Source organism: Nesoenas mayeri (assembly GCF_963082525.1).
Source record: "Nesoenas mayeri genome assembly, chromosome: 6".
Lineage (NCBI taxonomy): Eukaryota > Metazoa > Chordata > Aves > Columbiformes > Columbidae > Nesoenas > Nesoenas mayeri.
Genome location: NC_137545.1, coordinates 9,051,303 through 9,073,235, shown reverse-complemented (window position 1 = coordinate 9,073,235; position 21,933 = coordinate 9,051,303). Strand labels below are relative to the sequence as shown.

The 21,933-nt window shown below is 43.6% G+C and overlaps 1 protein-coding gene across 1 annotated transcript in view; it reads right to left on the bottom strand.

Annotated features, from left to right (window-relative positions):
• Window positions 1–21,933, bottom strand: part of HDAC4 (histone deacetylase 4) — a 227,995-nt gene that overhangs the window by 108,529 nt on the left and 97,533 nt on the right. The window contains 1 exon segment of the mRNA XM_080347184.1: window positions 1,298–1,542. Within this exon segment, the coding sequence (XP_080203310.1) occupies window positions 1,298–1,542 (245 nt within the window).

The following is a 21,933-nucleotide window of genomic DNA, read 5'->3' as shown; positions in this document are numbered from 1 at the left end:
TCTGAAAAACCTCACCATGTGCCGACCTACCTGCACTCGCTGCATCTGCGTTCCCTATTCATGCAGAGACAACAAGGTCCCAAGGTTTGGTTGGTATCTTATGCTGCCAACATACATCCAAGCGAGCAGTTTAAATGCCATCTGACTCCCAAATATGTGATATTAGAAAAAGGTGGCCTAAAAGCCCTCCTGTTGGGTTAAATTCTACTGAAATTAGGCTAGGTAAGTTTTCCAAATCCAGATATAGGTCTTACAAGCCACCAGTTGGCAGTGGGGCACGGGACTTCTCAATATACACAGATGGGTGGATGAGGATTAATGTGACACCAGCTTACCTGGCTTCCTCCCCTCCATGTTATTCCCCTTTTAATTTTGGTGCTTGCATCCCTTTACAAAAGATCACTCTCTAAGCAGGGGTTACCACATCCAGCACCATATCTCCACCCTCAAAATAAACTACTTGGCACATCTGGGGAAAAATATAATGAAATATAACAAGGGGGAAGTGTAGAGTCTTGCATCTGTGTAGAAACAACCCCAGGTTCCAGTATAAGATGGGGAATGACCTATTAGAGAGCAGTGTAGGGGAAAGGGACCTGTGGGTCCTGGAGGACAGCAGGATGACCATGAGCCAGCACTGGGCCCTTGTGGCCAGGAAGGCAAATGGTACCTGGGGTGGGTTAGAAGGGGGTGGTCAGTAGGTCAGAGAGGTTCTCCTGTCCCTCTGCTCTGCCCTGGTGAGACCACACCTGGAATATTGTGTCCAGTTGTGGCCTCTCAGTTCCAGCAGGACAGGGAACTGCTGGAGAGAGTCCAGCGCAGGGCAACAAAGATGATTAAGGGAGTGGAGCATCTCCCGTGTGAGGAAAGGCTGAGGGACCTGGGGCTCTGGAGCCTGAAGCAGAGGAGACTGAGGGGTGACCTTATTAATGTTTACAAATATATAAAGGGTGAGTGCCAGGAGGATGGAGCCAGGCTCTTCTCGGTGACAATCAATGATAGGACAAGGGGTAATGGGTTCAAATTGGAACACAAAAGGTTCCACTTAAATATGAGAAGAAACTTCTTCTCAGTGAGGGTGCCAGAGCCTGGAACAGGCTGCCCAGGGAGGTTGTAGAGTTTCCTACTCTGGAGGCATTCAAACCCGCCTGGACACCTTCCTGTGTAACCTCCGGCGGGGGGACTGGACTGGACTGCATGAGCTGTTGAGGCACCTTCCAGTCCCTGACATTCTGTGACTCTGTGATCTGCCCCTGGCCAGAGGACGCTTTCGCGCGCCACCCAGCGCATCACTTACTTTGATGTGCTCATGCAGCTGGGCCTCGTGCTGCCGGGAAAGCTGCTCGTGCTGCCGCTGGAACTCGGCGATGAGGATCTGTCTCTGGATCTGCTGCTTCTGCTTCAGCGCCAGGAGCTCCTGTTGCAGCTGCTGCTCCCGCAGCGTCGGCTCCGTCACGGGCATGGGAAACTGGTGGTCCAAGCGCAGGTCCATCGGGACTGAAGTCGGCGCAACTTGCAAGGGCAGTGCTGTGGTCACATCAACTGCAAGGTGAAAACACAACAGTAGAGATTAACGTGTACCTCATCCACACAGGGATCTAGTTTTTATATAGTGTCCGCCAGCAAAGACCTGATGATGCACGAACTGGATCAGGAACAGCACCTTAAAACTCACAGCATTTATTAACTGTAAAATGCACTACAGGAATTCAGAGTTCAAGCAGTTTTCTTTGAACTACCACCTTCTACAAATACGTGTTTTCTAAAAGCAAAGGCTTGGATACATTGCGCATGACCCTTCTTGATACCCATTCCACATCTGGGTATTCAAAACATAAGCCTCCATCCCTCTCTTCTAGCATCACTTGAAATGAGAAGGATAAAGACTAATCTAAGACTTCACAGAAAGGATCAATCTTGAATTACGATGGATCAACTGCCAGACTCCTATGGACAGGAACACGAGGCTCCCACTTTAAAAAACTTATGGAGAGAAACACTGTGTGCTGTATACTTTAGAAGGAGCTTAGCCACAAGCAAATGGGTAGCAAAGTATCTACGAAAAATTGTTAAGTGCTTTGATAACAGACCAGAATTACTCCTTACAACCACCAGAAAGGTGCGAATGCGTCTCGCAGGTGTCACGGGGACACTGCAGTGATAGGGAACAAGTGCCCTAATGGTGACCATGCCAAGACTTGCCTCTGTCATTCGGACTCCAAGTGCGACAAACCCTAAGCACAGCCAAGAGTAAGGCAGAGAACAGTAATGTGTACCTAGAGGACACATAACTCAGCTTCACTGCAAGAGATGTATGTTAAGAGAAGAAATAAAGGAAAGCTATCACCTTGATTATCTGTGTAGTAAAGATCAATTCTTTGCTTACACAAAAAACATCTCCCTGAAGACAGCGGGTTTGTCATAATAAAGGGCAGCAAGAGACATCTACAAAAAAATACCTTTGCAATAACTGAACTCGGCTTGTTTCTGCTAAAAAAAATACTGCCACCCCACGAATGACCAAAAATGTCTAAATTCCACCTGAACGACAGGTCTGCGTTTCACATGTACTCTCTATGTTTGCCACGTTTAACGCCTCACTCTCCAAGGCAACCAGTCAATAACTCTTCTGATACCTTTCAATGAACATCATCTGTAAAATAAGAGGCCAAACCTTCAGAAACCCAGCTTCAACAAAGTTGGAAAATAAAGCTGTTTGTTAGTTTGTTTTCCTTGGTTGGGGTGTTAATTGTAAGCAGTGTTTTCCAACATTTAAAGTGTGTTTGTGCGAGGTTGGGAGGGATCAGCAGCAGCATCACCGAGGCTGGATCAGTCACACGTTTGCAAGGACACGTGTCCCAAGTCAAAGGGTGACCTGGGTTTGCTGGGGAGTCCACGAGGCTACAAGGTCTGAGGGGGTAGGGATGCTCCCCTGCTACAAAACTATTGGTACAAGCCACCACAAGGCCAGTCCCAGCAGGACAGACAACCTTCCCAAGGAAGAGTAAAGGAAGTTTTACTACACAAAAGCTAATTTCTCACCGTCTGCAAATGAGCTAGCTGCTGAAACAAACTCCAATTCAAAAGGAAAAAGCATAGAAAATATTTAGGAACTGCAAAAGGCTTAAGGAAAAGTTCAACTAAGACAGCCCGCTAGCTTTCGCCACCTGTCACGTTGCCCGTGGAAACACGACTTGAAGAGAAACTTTCATCTTACACAAAATTCAACTCGGATTTCACTTCAAGCGTGATCATTAAACCACAGGTCTGATTTCAGCCACCTCCTCAAGGATGCGAGACAGAAGCACAGCTGTGTTCTTCCAAGCAGCCTGTCCTCAGAGGTCACCTGAAATTAACTGTAAAGTGGTAGCAATAAATGAGGACCCTGTGCTGAACGTGGCACACAGCCCTGGTCACACAAGCCCCTGCCACAGCGATCCCTGGCAAAAAGCCACGTGTAACGCTACCAACTCCATCAAGACATTAGTATCATCAATCCCAGAGAAAGAGTTTTAATAGGGTTTTCCCCAAATGCTATCCATTTATTTATTTTTGCCAGTAACTGATGCATAAGAAGTTGATGCTGGTAAAATCTGAAGCCTAATGAAGCACAAAGGCGCAGCAAAAAAAGAAATAAAAAGTGGAGTAACTTAGAAAAATCTCAGTGTTTTCTAAGGTGGCCTCATCTAAACCAAAATGCATTGCCAAGGACAAGGTCACAATGCGGGGACAGGGACCACGGGAAAGGGAACTCCATCCTAGACAGCAGCTCCTTGGAAATGGGGCTGTTGAGTAAAATTGCGGGGTTTAGGGAGAAAACGAACAAACAAACCAACCCAAGAATCACATACCATGAGATGAATGTAGAAATTTCGCCCAGTCTGCACAAGATCAATTTCAGAGAGAACATCATCACTTCTTCAAAAGCAGAGACATACAGTTTAGCAGAGAACTATAGCGTAGTGTAGGAAGTAGAAAGCGCAGTAAAACAAAACAAAACAATATATATATATATACATCATTGCTTTTATTTGAAAATAAGGATGCAAGAAAGAGAGCTTGTGCCGGGGAGGATGGAAACATTTTCTGTGAAAGGTCACATCACTGGAAGTATTGCTCTTTTTCAACCCACAAGCTCTTTCCTCCGCTTCCCTATTGTTTTCCTTCCTGTGGCCTTTTCCCTGCTCCCCCCTCTCCCACATAGGACGAGAGCCAGGATTCCTCGCTCTATAGGCTGTCACCTATAGATAACCATTCAAACTCATCTCTGCCTCTTCCCAAACTCTCCTCAGGAACGGCCGATGCTCTCCTGCGTGGCCAGTCCCGTGGTCACCCCTTCCCATTCCTGCCCACTGAGCAACTCTATGGCAACTGCTCGCACAGAAATAAAACCCTTCATCCCTTTTCCCCGCACGCGAGCAGGAGCTGACAGCTCGAGGCCAGCCCTGCGGAGGATATCTCGTTTCACGGACTACCGCTTCAGAAACTTCTCATCTCAGATGCGATGCTTTAAATTAGATCCAGCTTTGCCAGGGTTTCAGTGTTTCAGAAAGGTTTGGATTCCTCTGGCATTGCTTAAGCTCAGGCAATCCCATAACAGCCCTATATCTATACAGTATCCGCCCCAACAGTGCAGTGGATGGAGCAAGGAGTGCGACCCGTGTGTCCCAATGACTGTGGAAAACTGTCATGTGTCCTAGAAAAGGTAAAGAGTAATTTACAAGAGCAAATTTACAAGAGTCAATTTTCCACGTCAGCAAAAATCCCGATACTATGTTGGATCTTTAAAGAAACTGGGGAGAGGAACAATAATAATAATAATAATAATAATAATAATAATAATAGTGCTAATGCAATGTAGATGTTTGTAGCTATATGGTCAAAATCTAAAAGAAACTCCCCGAAACAATCCCCCTTCGAGAATGTGATGCACCATGGCTATCAAAAATCCAATGCAGTCATCTGCATGTGGATATTATACCCTTAGTATTACTAATGTAATTACTGTATATTACAAAAGATGAACAGTGATTATTCCTGGAATAGCAGCAGTTTTATCAGGTGGCAAATCCAGGGGAGCTCCACAGGCTGTTGCACCATTTTACCAGGGGCAGCAGCTTTCCAATGTGGATTAGATCCACCTTTAAAAGAAGCCAAAACAGAACTGTATGACTCGCTCGGTCTTACCCCACTGAATCAAACCAACGTATAGACGCAGACACACCTGATCATCAGCAACACACAGGATCCACATGGAAATGAAGTCCAGGCAAGTGGACATGAGCTCTCCTATTACTTCCTCCTCCTAAATTTATGGAGAAATAGCCCAGAGCTCCAAAACTCCCCAAAGATAATCTTAAGTACGATTTAATGCAACTTTATAGTCCCCCAAGGCTCCAGGAGAGCTTGAAACAGTTAATCCTAGAGGATCAAACCCAATGAGTCAGTAAACCAAGCAGCGCGGCAGGCTCCGTGAATCACAAGCCTTTTAAATGCATTGACTATTTTTATGTCCAGCCAAAGATTTCTGAGCACCTGGAAATAACATCTCCCATCTTTTATACACGTGGACTAAAGGTCAGCGTTACTAACACAGAGGCAGCAGTCACTCACTCCCAGTCTTCACGTCAATCTGTTTATCTTCGATACAGCTCGCCAAATTTGTCAACGCTATTTAGGCTAAGCACAATTTGCTTCGAAATCCGTGTGTGTTTTCCTATATCCACCTTTATGATCCAGTCACTGCGCTTCCTAAAAGTAGAATGCAAAAGCTTCCAGCATGTTAAAATAAATCCAATTTCGGCCAGAAGGTTTACACCGGTATCTGCGATCGCTACTACTTGTGCTTGTGTCTTGTGATACACGACTCCTGCTCTACTCCCTAATAAGAGCCTTAATGCGCACCGTGTTGGATAACGGTCCCGAGAACACTTGACAAACATCCCATTTCCCACCCAAAAGGACTCGTCCCCCCCAAAACGCCCAATGCAGGGCGCCAGCTGCAGAGACCGCGACCACAATCCCCATTCAGAGTCTCGGCAGAGGCTGCGTCATCCCCGACTTTTACTATTTCAGTCTCAAAAAAAACCCTCTCTATTTCAAATGCCATGAGTTCTCGACAGAAGCGGCGAGTGGTTCTGACCTACCAAGCCCTTCCGAAAACAATAAAACCTTTTCTGCTTAATGAACACATCACCAACACAAAAAAGCCTGTATTCTTATGAATATTTTATGGTAGACTAGAAAATTGCTTTTATAGGTTCTGCCTTGAGAACATATTAATACAATCAGATTCATGACGTTAGCAAAAGCACAAAGACTATATTCAGAGTTTTAATGAGAAATGCCAAACCCATGAATTAGAAGACAAGATCGCGATTATGAATAATAAACTATCTCATGTTCTGCCTGCAGTTTCCTTCCCTGTAGGAACAGAAGGAGAAACAGGAGGAAATTTATATATAAATATATATATATATCTTTTTTTTTTTTAAACCTAGGCATGTAGGGATTTTTTTTCCACAGTCACGTTACCATTATTTTTATACCAAGTTAGAAACACTCTGCTGGTTTTTGCCCTCAAGGCAACGCATCAAACACTGCCTGCGTGTTGTACCTTAATTAAGACCTAAAGCATTCTAATCCCCATCGATTGCCAGCGCAGAGCGGCCTCGTGGTTGAGACTGTAAACTCGACATCTCGCAGTCTGCCCGTAACACCACTGAGAAGTCATCTTAAATACATTTAAGTTGTTAAACACACTTGCTGTAAATAAACTTATGAGTGCAAACCTGAAAGCAAGGGTGCGTTTCCTACAAAAAAAAGTTTGACATTAAAATCATTTCACATAAAGGCTGCAGAGAAACACATTATCGGATCAGTCATACGTTGAGTTTTTTCCATGCTCCAGAATGGCAAATAACTTCTCTACAAGTACTGAGCATTTTAGATGGGATTAGGGGAAGGTGATGCTACTTAAATATTACCTTATTTAAATAAAACTAACAGTAATAGCTGTATTTTTCTTCCTCTTCTCTGATGCAGCATTTTCATTTTAGTCCTTAAAGGACTAAAATACAGAGGACTCAGTCCTGAAAACACACTGAAATGTACATTAAACCAAAATTTCAGTATGAGACTGACATGGGATGTTTGAAGCAAAGGTTTAAATTCAAATCTTGTTTCAACATAACCTTTACTTAAGCTGAACTTTTAAAATATTCCAGAGAAAGCTGCCTCCCTCACATTTTCAATAGAATGTCACCTTCAAACGGAAAGTGCACGCAGTGTTTTCCCCGAGAAACGGAGCAAATTCCCACTGAATTTGCACGGCTTCTTCCTCTTTCTTCAGCAACTCTCTTCGGCTTGAAGGGAGAAATCGCACCCACCTCCTCAAATCTGCTGCATAACGCTGGGCATGAGCATTTGGTCAAGGCTGTAGGAAGAGAAGCAGCACCCCCCACCAGCCCAAATAGCATAGAAGGGACAGACGTACCACCACGTGTCTGTGACACAGCCAGAGTGCGCAAAACCCCAATAAAAGAGCATTTCAGCTCCTACAGTGCTTTTCTAACTAATGAGTTCGCTTTCTAATTACCGGCGTGCAGGCGTTGCCCTCCGGACAGATTCTGCCAATAGCGGCACGTCGGCCTTTGAGCACGCACAACAAAATAAATACAAAAGCAAAATACACTCAGCATCCCCAAGTGGGGGAACAAACACATCCTGCCCCGTGGAACCAGCACCATCCCGTCACGACTCGATTTTGAGGATCTCTTCCAACCGAAATGATTCTATGATTAACAGGACACTGAGCAAGCGTGTGCATGGACCGCCCCCCCTAAGCATTATTTTCAGCTGCTTTCAGCCCTGGGCAAAGGCAAAAAGCATTCCACCAACTCTATTTCTTAGGGGCTGCCCCCACTTTCTGGCAACACCTTTTGATTTGTAGAGGATTTCCTCTATTTTGCGACACCTTCAAATACCAGGTTGTCGCTGGCAGAGGTAACTTTGGTGCATCGGGAGTATGGCACAGGCAGGCTTCAAAGCCACGAAATGCTGTTTCTAAAACCCATCGCCTTCACTTTGCTTGAAATCAGCCTGGAAAGGAGGCAAAGGAGAGATGGCTCACTCCAGGTGCAGCTGAGGGAGTGTTTGCGGTGGTTTACTCTGGAAGGGAGGCTTGTGTTATTTCAGTGGCACTAGGTTATTACGAATTAAGCCCCCTCCTGCCCGCGTCCCCTCCGCCAGCCGTGGCACTTTTTTCCAGCAAAGGCTTCCACTTCCGAAAATGTCAAAACTCACCAAAACACTACGAGACGGTGAGATCAGAGCTATTAATAGAAAAGAGCTACTGCAGTATCTGACTGCAGCGCCAACATAAAAGAAGTGTGGTTTATGTGTAAAGCTGTATGAAGCAGAGGCAGATACAGCACCCTTAGAGCGCCTGAGATTTGGTTGGTTTTCTCCTACAGCATGCTGGATGCCCCAAATAGAAACAGAAATTAACAGGTAAAAGGGGAAAAAAAACCTCATTACCATCTATATTCAGCCTATTCTCTTGAAAAGATTTTGCCAGGCTGTACTAGGGAAGCACCAAAACTTGTCCAAGACAAGGTGGTGGGAGTGGGAGGTGGTGATGTGGCAGCAGCCAGGACACCAACATCCTCTGCAGCATCTGAGCATCATCCATCAGGATGAAGGCACAGCCCAGCCCTGCCAATCGCCTCCGTGAATCTGTACTGCACCAGGGCAAAATAAAGGACTGTGCAGAGCTGGGATGGTGGGGCATTTGCCAATATGCTTGCATAGCCTGCTACAGAGCTGCATGGCTGAATGCAAACACAGCTCGGATCCTTTCTCGGTGCGCAAACTACGACTAAACAGCAGCTGAGGTTTCCTCCAAGCACTGCACATGCTGCAGTTCAGCCAGGGCTGGAGCCATTCCCCGCTACAAGGATATTTCATGCGGCATGAATGGGAGCGAAAATTAATCATCCCATCACCCATTGAAACACATCGCACCGTAGGCAACAGATGGAGCTTTAAATGCCACTCACTCATTCATTGCAGAGAAAGTTTCTGCTGATTACTACTGAGACCTGAAGACATAATAAGGGTGCGGTGATTCTGGATTTCTGTAACCAGCTTTTTTGATTCTAATATCTTCCCCGAGAAGATCTCATTAGCATTTATTCAGAGTCCTACACACAAATTTTACTCAGGACTATTAGAATACCAAAACTTGAAGAGCAGCCCACTTACCCCACTTTCTCCATCTTAGATTTAAAACATTAAAAAAAATGTCTCTTTACTTGAATAAAAAGAAAAATCACTAAACTCCATCACCAATACACAGAAAGTAACATTTTATAGTGTTTTCCTGCCTCAGAGCAGTACAGTGTTTGGAAAAATATAAACTTTCATGGCTAAATATCTGGATCTTAAAATCCAGCTGCATTTCTGATGGTCCCATCTGAAGTACTAGAAAAGACTTCAACACTTTGGACCAGGGGCTGGAGCACCAGCCCCATCTCCTGAGCACCTTCAGCATTATGGCAGGGAAGCCAAACACTTCTCAGATAAAACAGGGCGCTGCCAAACACACAAAATATATTGTAAGTCCTCAACAGGAATGGGAAGAGTTCATGTCACAGCACCTGTGAGAAGGCCAGGAATAAAACCTTGATTGCACAGATGTCTCCGGCTGATGAGCCTGTGAAGGATTCGGAGTTCCAAAGGGAGACACTCTGGTTTCACCGCCTCCTTTTCAATCATTATCCTGCTCTGTCTTGTTGTTTTAATCAAAGACTTTTTAACAAATGAGCATCTTGGATGATGCCTGTGCTTTTACTGCAATTAAAGATAATGGAATCAAGAGCCAGCTTGGACTATTTTGCACTTTAGACTTCGTACAGCTGCAGCAAGCCTCTCCTTTCATGTTTTCCTCGGGCTTTCCTTGCATGCTGGGGGGGTAGCTAACCAAAATCCACCTGAGTTTCCACAGGCAAAAGCACCTAAATAAATAACAACAAAAACCAGGAAACAAAACCAAAAAATACATATCCCTTCTTAAAAGGCATTCCTGGGAACATAATTTCCCCTGCCTCCTTGTTTCAAGCATTACACAGTAATTGAACCTCTTTGATCCATCTGTCTTGCTGTTGGTACAAGAAACTCCTCACCTTACCAGACACCCAAGACAAAAGGGCAGGTTGAAGGAAGATCTGATATACTTTTGAAGAGACAAACCCACACGGATTTCTCATATGCTTCTCTCTAATCTCGCCATGAACTTCCTTCAAGGGAAAGTAATAGTTTAGAAAAGTGAATTAAACATAGAGGAGATGGAGCAGGAGCCTGCAAGTCTCATCACATGAAAAACTCCCCATGAGGAAAAGAAAAATCTACCCAGCAAGATATGAATGGGTGAGTTTGGGGGATACACCGCAAACCCGGGGTTCCACAAATGCCTGCACGTTCTTAGGTTGTTCTCTCGGGAGCCCGGCAAAGCAGTGACCTCTATATCGGCAAGAATAAATGAACCAGCGACGGAGCAGGAATGCCAAGGGTTAAACAGTGAAGGCATCACATCTCCTCCTCGCTCCGATGCATCAAGGAGGAATTGTTTTCCCATTATAACTCCTGTCAAATCACAGTGGTGCCATTCACGTAGACGGAGGAGATCCTGGGGCAGAGTGGGCAAAATGATGTGATGAGAACCAAAGCGAAGGTTCGCTTGCAAGTAGAGATGGTGCCAGCTGGTGAACGGCCAGGCCGTTCCAAAAGGAGTCGTGTGATAAAAGCAGTTATGGCTGCGAGGAAACGCCGTCAGCTTCCTAAAGACATCGAGAGGAGCTGAGAGATCAAAGCCACCTATCTGCTGCTGGGAAGGAAGGCTGGTCCTCTACCAAAACCACGCGCAGCACCCGCGGCCAGCCCCTGCTGTGTCCCACCGGCTCGCCAGGCGAGGGAAGGGAATGGTTATTGTTAAAGGGAGAGAAAGCGGCAGCACGGACGTTGCTGCAGGCAGGTCTGGGCATCACCGAGGAAAACTGCACAGCCAGCAGGGCCTGGGCTCAGTGGCTCCACGAGAACAGGAGCTTTAACAAACAGCTCGAGATCTAACGCGCCAATTTATTGAGTAATTAAGCCATGCTATGGTAACTCTCCAAAATCAAAAGAGAAGGTGAAACAATATTCTTAGCAATCACCCATCCCACAGTTATACTGAAAAACCATAGTCTCGTCATTTTCAACAGCAAATATATGGATGGTTATCAATAACAGGCTAATCAACTCATTTCTGCCCCAAGTCAAGGGACTCCCAGCTGTACAAAGTGTCCCAAAAGACACAACGCAATCTCCTCCATCATGAAAATACAAAAGTAAAAGCAGCAAACCCAGCAGCTAAATAGCAAACTGTAATAGGAAAGTGTTAGGCAGCTCTCAAAAAACCTCACGGATTGCTCAAAGGCTGCGGTATTTTCAGCAGTTTATTAGAAATGGAGACTCAGTTCTAAGATGAGGAGCAGCTTTCTGTAGCCCCCTCTCTCAGGGCTTTTGCTTTCAAATAACACATATACTCAGGTACCTCGGCTGCATGAGGACCCAGGACGTTACTTGTTATCCATTCAAAGAGATTAAGATGCACAGGAAAAAAAAAAGCTATTTTAAGAGAACATTAAACACAAGAAAAATTCAGATAACCTCAAAATATTCAGATTCCCCGACAGCACAGTGAAATTACACTAAAGCACTTTCTCATTTCTGCAAAACATGCAGGTGCTGCCTTTCAGTTCCTTAACACACACACAGTATGAGACATGCACATAAGATTTCTATTTAAAAAACCTCAAACTTTTCCTTTTCTTATTTTAAAGCTGCATCAGATGAAATGGACATTTTTAGACATAGCAGGCTGGTAAAGACTGAGAATAATTACAAATGTCTTTTCTTAAGGAAGCCCATCGGTGCAAGTGTGGGCTCACAGGTAGAATCTGCATTTCCCAGCTAGTACTGAAACCCTGAAGGCTGACGGCAGATTTTCCCTGCATCCCCCATCCCAGCAACACTCCACGCACAATAAGGTTTCCCAACATCACAGTGATGATTCTCACTCAAACTAAGCTTTTTCTTGGCATTTATGCACAAACCCCTGACATCAGCACGGCCTTTTAAACACGGAACAGAAACTCGGCGCTCATTCTGCTGAAAATATCGCTGCCTGTGAAGACCACAACATCATTTTCTTTTATCAGTATCAGGCACCGCTTCCTACACATGTGGAAAGCCAGAGTGACATAGGGAGGAGTTTTAACACGTGAGTTTTAAGGTAACAGATCCACAACAACACCAACAGTTAGGATCCACATTTAATTATAAGATGGAGCACAAGATGGATATTTCCACCTCCCCAAAGACAGTCCTCCCGCTGAAATAAGGAGCACTGCTACCAAACACTATCGTGCAAAAACAAGGAAAAATTAAACATATGTTTACTAAGGCTTCCAAGCAACAAATTTATTTGGCTGGGGGCTGAGTGTAGCCTGATTCTTCCACAAAAACAAATGGGATGCTGTAAGAAGCCCGATGGTCAGAGACTTACAATATATATAAGGATAGAGATCTTATACGTATCCTTACCTAAATTAACAATGCCTGACTGTTTGGAGCATTTAAAAAAAAGAACTTTGGAAAGAACCTGGAGAAGATTCAGAGATTCAGTTGGCTGAGGCTAAAGAAGACATTTGGTTATGAAGGGGAAATATGGACAAAAAGTATTCAGAAAACTGGAAGAAAAAGATTAAAAAGACATCCAGGAAAGCAACTGAGGAGCAACTATAGGAGGTAAGCCTAAGAGGAAGGCTTTTAAAAGCCAGTTCAAGAAGGTTAAAGTTGGTTTAGCAATAACTAGAGAGAAGTATAGAAATGATTTGCCTATTGCTTCCCTGAAACACACAACATTGTTATTATCAAGAAATAAGGCTACAAAGGGACACACATTTTTGCATTAGGTTTCCTTCCAGAAGCTCTCACGTTCATGCTAGACACCGAAACTGTTTGGAGCCAACAACAGCCCTGAAACACTTCTCAGCTGACAACAAGAGGCTTCGAGGAGGACAAAGACGAGGTTGACCATGAGGCAGAACTTGCACTGATGTCTCCCTTCACATCCCCTTTTACCTAAAAACTTTGGAGGAAGATTAGCATGAACACCCCCTTCCTCATTTGCAACCATTTGAAAACAGAGGAACCAGGGTGGTGAAAGAGCAAAGCTGGGTACAAGCACAGAAGGTTCCAGCCAGAAGCAGGAGGAAAAGGGCACGTAAGCAAAACCGGTAGAGTAACAGCTGGATGACTCCTCCTACTTCTTTAAACAAAACCACCAGTGGTTGGAGTTGTGTCTTGCCAGGGTGTGATGCTGTCACGACAGCACCCAAATCCACACCTCTGGATTAAAGAAACCGAGAAGGCAGCAGCCTTCTATGTGAGTTCTCAAAATCAGCATCTTTATCTGTAAACACTTTGGGCAGCAACACGTCTTGGAAATTAAGACTCAGGAATGCACGAAGGGCCACAGGGATGACGATGATGTGGCTCCTGAAGGACTGTCTTCATACCCTCTCTTCTCTTTTTACAGCACTCCACAAAAACTGAAACATGACAAAAATGGGACATTCAGTTCTTGCATTCACTTCAAACATTCCTATATGGAAAATTGTTTCAAATAAGGTATCCAAAGCTAAACAGATAATCACTATGAAAACCAAAACCTTCTTTGGATAAAATTGTTTGATAGCAACACACAATTAATCACTTCTCCGTCAAGCGAATCACGTCTTACATAAACAGTATTTCATTTTTAGGGTACTTTAATCGAGCAGCATGTGTTTTACAACTTCATCCCTCAAGTCTGTGAGCCCATCCTTAACTGACATTTTAAAGAAATGTTAGAAATCCATTTGCACACAATCACTTCTTGTAATTTTTCTTTTGTGCAACACAAATTTGCAAGACACTTGATGCTGCTGAAGAGGCAAACAGCACCTCTGCAACTTGTATGAGACCTCGCTTAGCTCTGGGGTCATTGTACCTTTCGCCTTTGTGGTGTCATTCTGGTTTAAAGCTACCAACACCAGAGTTTTTGTTTCTAAATCATGTCAAGTTATGGGAAACATTATTCAGGAACATCTTCTTTCATTAGGGATGAATATTTTATAAAGTTACTTCTCTTTAATGTGTAGTTGTCTTAATGTGCTAAGGCATTTAATGAAATTCTCAACCTATAATGTGGTTTGTTGGGTTTTTTTTTTGTTTGTTTATTTTTCTTATAGAGCACAGAATTTATTGAATAAAATGTATACCCAAAAGACTATAGAAAAAAGTCATCCTTGCAAGGAACGCCAGACCGTTTGAAATACTCATAAAACACAACAGCATGTGTGAAAACGAACCGCTTAGCTCTCTTTAGAGCACCATCCTCTGAAAATGCAATTTGTGCTCATAAATCCTAAAAATAGAGGGAGTAAAGTGAATTTTACTTCTAAATAGCACTGGTAAAAACTTAAAGTTCCAGCAACTGGTTTCTAAGACATGTGTTGACGAACTGGCACAACTGCAGAGTGAGGCCACGGTGGCTAGAAGACAGCAGGGAATACAACACTGTAAAGTTATGTCAGCTGGATGAGTCCACCAAAAATCCAGAACCACTGGGCTACAACATGTAAGCACAAGGAAATATCAGGTGCTTGTGGACTCAAGGGCTGCACTAAAAGGCTCTTCTTTCAGCTGTGAGAAGTTAAGCGAGGCCAAGCTAATTGTCAAGATAATTAAGGACCACTATAACCACTGAGAGAAGTGGCAGATCTTCCCCCTCTCGCTTCACAACTCTATCTTGCCAGACGACGATCTTTGGCAAAACACAAAGTCCTGGCCTAAATGTTTCTGGGTGGCATTTAGCTTAAAAGGCAGTGGAAAGCCAGGCGAGGTGATCTAATGGCATTTTGTGAGAGACTGCTTGTGTATATTCGCAGCCGCCAGACAAATCCCAGATCACGCGTCTCCTGACGTGCCAGAAGCCCAGGCCTGGAGGCCACACAAAGCTCTGGTGCCCCACAGGACATCGAGCTTCCGAAAGCCCCTCTGCTCTCCCAGCTGATCAGCCAAAACAGCCCACCCAAAAACCAGCACCAAAATGCCATCATTACAATTATTTTTATATGCAGCATGGTCTAGAAAGAGACTGATTTCTGCGTTTGCCTGAGTGTCAGACCACCCGTCTTAACTACAAAGACAACGAGCAGAACTTTAAAGTATGTTAAATCCTACGTCAGTGTTTCCATACTGAAATAAAGCTGTCTTAAATCACTACAGCCTAATCCTCCCGTGATTTAGCCTGCTTTAATTTGCATGTTTCCACTTCACAGTCAATTTGCCTCAAGTTTGCTTCGCTCAAGGTAGCGGGCTTGAACTGCAGAGCTCTGCCTTGGTGGGTACTGGGAGATAGGACCTGCTCCTCTCTTAATATCTAACATGCTCCTCTCTACTGATCCCCAGCCCTGCAAAGAGCCTGGAAGATCTATTAAAGGCTTCATCATTTGTGAATAAAGTGCTGAGGGGGCCAGAAGCGATGGGAAAGGGATGAAAGTGCAGGAGCATGAGGTTCCCTCATGTCTTCAAACACTGGGTGAGTCGAGGAGCTTCCACCAGGCATGTCCTGGCAGTCTTAGAAGATCTGCTGTAATAACTTGGTTTACAGATAAAACAAAAGTAGATAAACCCAATGAAACGATGTTACAGGAAGGAAGAAACATTAGGCTGAAACACCTTACAGTCGGTTTGATTAGCAATGTGTATTTAGAGGATGCAAAACTCATTCTTGGCCTTAAACAAACTTTGACTTCCTCATACAATCATCACTTTGTCAGAAATGCCATCTCGGTATTTTTAGGTGACAGTACATTTGTTTGTACTGTACATTCCTGGTGAGCAAACTTGTTATATTTTGTAGGTCACTTGGTTTTACCATCTGCCTTGATTTATTCTTAAGAAAAGCGTTGTTTCTGAAACCCTTCGTGTCACACACGACTGTGAAGATGTCGTAACCAGCAGTGTTCTGATTTTGCACCATCTCAACGTAAATACTTGTGGTTAATGGAAAAAGGTACCATTGAAAGCTTGTGCGAGAGGTGTACAAAGGCATTTAGTGGTGCCTGCCTCACTGGGTGAGGGTATGAGGTGCTCAGAACCTCAATAAGTATGGCTTTTAAAAGATTAGCATCATCATGGCGTCCTGAAAATATTAGTCCTGGCCTACAAATAAAACCAGACGCCAATGCAGCTTCCCCTAAACCCAAGGCGTCTGCATATGGACGCAGGCAGCAAGGCAGAAGAGCAGTGATGTGCACCATCCTCTGCTTCCAGAAAGAGTACGGAGGTAGACCTGGACAAAGCCTACACAATAACTTAGCAATACTCTGCAATGACTTTTTTAAAAATAAAGCTTTTTTTTTTTTTAAGTGAATTTTAAGTGATTCCCACTATACGCATCTATTCCCCTTATTCGCTTCCAGTTACATTAGCCTGCTTCCCCCAAATCTTTAAGACAATAACTGGAGATAGCTTTGCATTAGCATAAGTGAGTCTTCTATAGGCAGTTGCACTGTTTACTGATGTAAATCAGCTTTTAATCAGAACATGCATGTCAGAGCAGAATACCTGTGCAGTCACATGCTACCGCACGATACGAAACTAAACCCATAGTCAGAGAGATCCTTCACTGCAAGATTTCTCCTCTTGTTGTGAGCCCATCTCAGACGCTTGAAGATGCTCTTCCAGTCCTTACTGACAGTGACAAAAACAAGGCAATACGACAATAGCTAGTCCTTGGGAAGGAAAACACAAAATCGTTCAGTAAGGTCTTGGAATTTTATAGCAAATTTGTCCTTGTTTTTACCATAATCTCACAAGTGATGCCAGCAGGAAACCCATCTGGTGCGTGTAAAACTAAATATCTGCTGCTTGTGTAAATTAATGTCTTAAAATTAGCATACTCGTTAAGATCTGGCTTGCAATATCTTGATGTACAAAAAAGTTCAGTTTAATTTAAAATCCTTTGCTCCTCCAAGACTGCTTTATCAAGGCAGTCTAAATCTGTTTGTAGCTAAAGGAAAAAAGGAAAGTGCTACAAACTGGGAGTGTCGCACTTGGGCGCAGCCTTAACGCAGCACCCGGCTGCTTGGGTTTGCTTTAACAATCACCCAGTTCACCTCATTTGTGGAAGGTAAACAGCTTCCTGACCGCAACTTTTCCAGATGCTCATCACCCGAGGCACACAGATAACGCGGACACTCATGATGTTCCAGCTCTGCTTTACTCAACGGGATAGACAGTGGCAGGTAATGAGGCAGAAACCCACAACTGTAATCATAGTATTGATGGTGTTGAATCCATTAACTAGGTAGCACATTTAAGAAGGGTTTAACCTTCATCATCATCATCTATGTTGCAGTTAGAAATGTCCTTGATACTTGCAGACAGCTACAGTCATTAAGTGAAGCACAGCTTAGTCTTTTGGATGTAAAGTAGTATTTAGGTATAAAATAGCAGTTAATATTCTAATTCAAAGGTGTAAAATAATGCTGTGCATTATATAATGGCTACTTAGAAGATTAAATTTTTGTCTTACGCAAGAACTTATTTTCTGGGATAAAGGGTAAAAGCGCATTCTAAGCCACACACCAACTTAATATCTAACATGCTCTAGGACTGTCTGAAAAACCCAATTAAAGCTGCTTTAAAAAGGACTAAAACTTTTCTTAAAACTATGGTGATTTTTACATCGCATGTAATTCTTATTCACCTGTCACCTCACGCACTTCACTCAAAACTTATTTTTCTCTTGTGCAACAGAACTACGATGCAGCTCCTGCACCCTATCCTGACCAGCATCAGCAATTTCCATTTGTACAAAAGAACATGATTTGTGGTGAAACTGGGTTCTCGTAAAGAAAAAACAACAACAGAGTTTATCCAACAAATATTTTTCCCTTGAGTATGAGTAAATAACATTTTTGACCCTGAAATTTTACAACTGGCATCTGTAGGTGAATGCTTGGGGAAAGGAGGGAAATGGCGACTTCAACAAAGTTGTCCTGAAGTCCCCCTTCAGATTAGGGCAGAGGACAGCTTGCTCTGCCCTGCCTACCTGAAATGGCTTTCAAGGCTGTTGGCAGCACCTCTACAACACGTAGAGGCCACACAACACTTGTACAGCAGCTATTCAATATCCAGACAGCTGCGAAGAAGTTAAGAGGCTTCAGTAAAGAAGGTTGTCTTACATACAAGATTTAGAAAACTGGTGCAGAAAGTTTGTCAGGAGGGCGAACTGAATTCCAGGATGCTCTTGCGATAGCTGCCAAACGTCATACTTAGGTTGAGCTGCAGCTGCAGAGGTCAAGTGAAACCCTCTTTGAGCAAGAACCTGGTAAAAGGCAGGTGGGAACGATGCTCCAGGAGAACATTTCACAGCTCTGCGGCTGAGCTGCCACCTGTGGTCAGGCAGTCGCCCTCGTACCGCTTCGTGCCCCTTTCCAAGCAGCCCTAAGCGCTGCTGTTGTTAAAAGGTGCACAAAGATGGCACGAGAAAAGGATACAGCACAAGGAGTTAAAAAAAGAAAGCCAGAAACAGGAATCCACCAGGCATCCAACCCTGGAAAATTTTACGCATCTTAGAAGGTGCTAATCACAAAGCTGCAATTAAAGGCTGAGCTGTGCTGTGGATCTCCCAAGCCAACGTCCACCAAGATGCTCTGGGAAGGCAGAACAGCATCTGCAGACCTAAAATCCACGGTCTGACAGCAGAAGCCATTTCCTGAGACCTAACTTGAATGCTATTGCTCAAAATACAAACCTTTTTCTGGAAAACAACCCCAAATATATATTCTGTGTCATTACTGTGAATGTATCTGTCCTATGCAAAAGGGAAATTAGCCTTTTTGCAGGCTGTTTTCTTTTACTATTATTTTATTTTTCATATTGAATGGTGGGTCCCCCCTACCTTGCTTCAGGAGTGCATAATTAAAAGCACAATGGATTAATCCATATGTTCCCAAATCAAGATAAACTGGCAATTTTTATGGTGGTTTCCCCAACTCCCTGTTACTCTAAACAAAGTGAAATGACCCTGTGGCTCTCGCTTTGCCTCAGAATGAGAGAAATCCAATTACAGATACCATACATATTTGGCTTCACATCAAACTAGATGAAGTTTCTTGGCTGCTTATTCAGGATACTTGATATTTGTGTCAACATAGCATGTCTTTCCTGCTATTTTATTTCCATCTCTTATCAGCGTCTGGACACTGACATATCATGTATCAAGGCTTACACAAAGCAATAGTCTAAACAGAAGTTAAGCCTTTTCCTATGCTGTCATTCTAGAGAATTTCATTCTCTGCAATTTCAAGGATTACTTCATTCTTTTTCACTACTAATTTATCCATTTTAACTACATCCTTTACTCCCTAAATCAAAACAACAAACAAATATATAATCAGAAAGAAAATGCCTCAAACTGATAAATCCTTATGCTTCTCACCCACTCACAGCAGACACCACCATCGTTGTGCTGCAGTCTGGACCAGGCAATGACGATGCCTCAGCAGCTGGGGTATGGCCACCACAGTCCTCAAAGTCCCAAAATCTATTTTTTTATTTCATTTTAGCAGCATTAGGTAAGACAGACCTCAGCCAGTCACCAAGTGAAGTTCAGTTGTCTCAAGTGCTCCAAACAACCTAAGAAATTTTGGGGGCATCGTCCCTGAGGGTCAGCAACTTAGTCATTGAATACCTATGATCACCTGGAGCTTTACCCATCTGAAACAGCACGTAGTGGTAGATCAGAGCAGCCACAAACCATGCTTCTCGTTAATCAAAGCATCTCTCGAGTTTTTCCCAAAATGTTTAAGATATCCTTCTGTGTGTTTACCATGATTTATAGTGCACTAGTGATACTTACTTTTTTTTTATTACGACTACCACCGACGTAATATAACCGATGGTGTATTGGTAGCATGTCTGAAATGTACTCTGCCCCTAGACAGCTCATAGTTACCTTGGAAAGAAATTAGTGCTGGTGTTATCAGCAGACCTGCATTTTATTCATGTGGAAAGATACTGGCTTCAGTATCGGCTAAGGTGCTATTAACTTTCTGCACATTTACCTTCGCTTTCCTAAGTAAACAAGTTCTCTGTCAAACAACTCAGAACCGGGAGGAGACTCTGATTGCCACCAAAACGCTCTCCCATTAAAATATGTTGCAACATCTTTAATCCTACTACCAACAGGCTTTTCTGTTAGTCAAAAATAATCATAACAGATGTATAAACCCCCAAGGTGGCCCACACGCTACCACCACACCGTGAAGACGAGCATCAGTCGCAGAGACCTGGTTTTCCCACATAGAATGCCATGGAGCACAGACAATACATCACAAGAAATATAAGGAAGGAATAATTTGGGAACTGAACACTCTCTGCAGCAAACTTTTTCCCCTACCTGAAACACCACTAACGACAGCGCTCTTCAGGAAAAAAACCACATTACTAGAGAGAATGTGGGTAATTCTAAGTTTAAATGTCATTGTATTTAAGTACCTAAAGACAAATAAAGAATTCTGGCTCTGATCCTCAGGACGCCTTCTCCGTATCAGCCGCAGGTGGAAATTGCTCATCTTCCTTACCCTGTCACAACAGAGTAGCTTCAAGCCAAAGTCCTTTTTTCACTCCACTTAAGGGTCTGAAGTGCAACATGCACATAATAAGTATCCAGCAATGAGGTGCTGTGGTTTTTCTCTTATACATGCTGATTGCTCCAAAGGACTGCACCTAAAGGCCCTGCCATGAAGGGTTACTTATGTTAATTCACACTCCATTAGACATATCAAATCCAGCCTATTTTTCTTCTGTAATATCACCTGGAAGCAGTTTTGGGGCTTTGCCACTCCAGCAGCTTGGGCCAAGACGGGAAGTCATCCTTACCATGTATTGTCCACTTCGTACAAGACAGATGATTCTCCTGCTTCTCTCAGTTCGTGTTTGGACCAAGATATATCTGACCCAGCCCTGAGTCAGTCCTGTTGCCCTTCAGCCTTTCCTTCTGGCTTCTTCACAGTGTTGTCTTACAACCCCCCAGCTCCTACGGGCTTTTAAATCCTTAGCCTGAAAATGTAGCCAAGGATGTAGGACAGGAATCGAAATTTTGTTTAGCACTGTTTCAAGACAATATAACATGTAAGAATTCTTTTTTCTCTCTATCTACACAGCATGGCCGGTCCCATTTAGCGTCTACAGTAACAAAGTCTGCTCAAATGAATATTTTAAGCAAATTCATATAATTGAGAGCAGGATTCCTATTTCGTTTGTGTGTATTCAGAGGTAGGAAGCGCTTCCAGGCTGGGCTGTGTTTCAGTGCGGGTACATGAGCACACACAGTCCCACCGAGAACGGGGTGTTACACTGATGCTCTAAGACATCTGCCACTTGTTTAATCACACTCTTTTTTGACTATTTGCAGGTATCAAATCAAGGTGTTCTTGGACCCCAGGACCAAGGCTCACCACATTTTAAGAGGGTAACATGTCTGAGTGCTCCAGCACGTTATGTGAAGGGAATTACTGTCACTCTTGAAGCTGGGTTTTATCAGCAGAACTTTACTGCTCGGTTAAGCAAAATCCCTCGTCATCTAACCTGGGCTGAGACAGATGGGGCAGGTCTAATACCATCTTAAGAAACTTCCAATTTAAATGAAAAGCACTAGCTTACTGTCAAAAGAACAAGAATTAGTTTTGCTCACTTTTTTTTTTCCCTCTCACTGCGTCAAAAACACCCTTTCAAACCTATTGCTGATCCCAAAACCTGAAATCACTACCT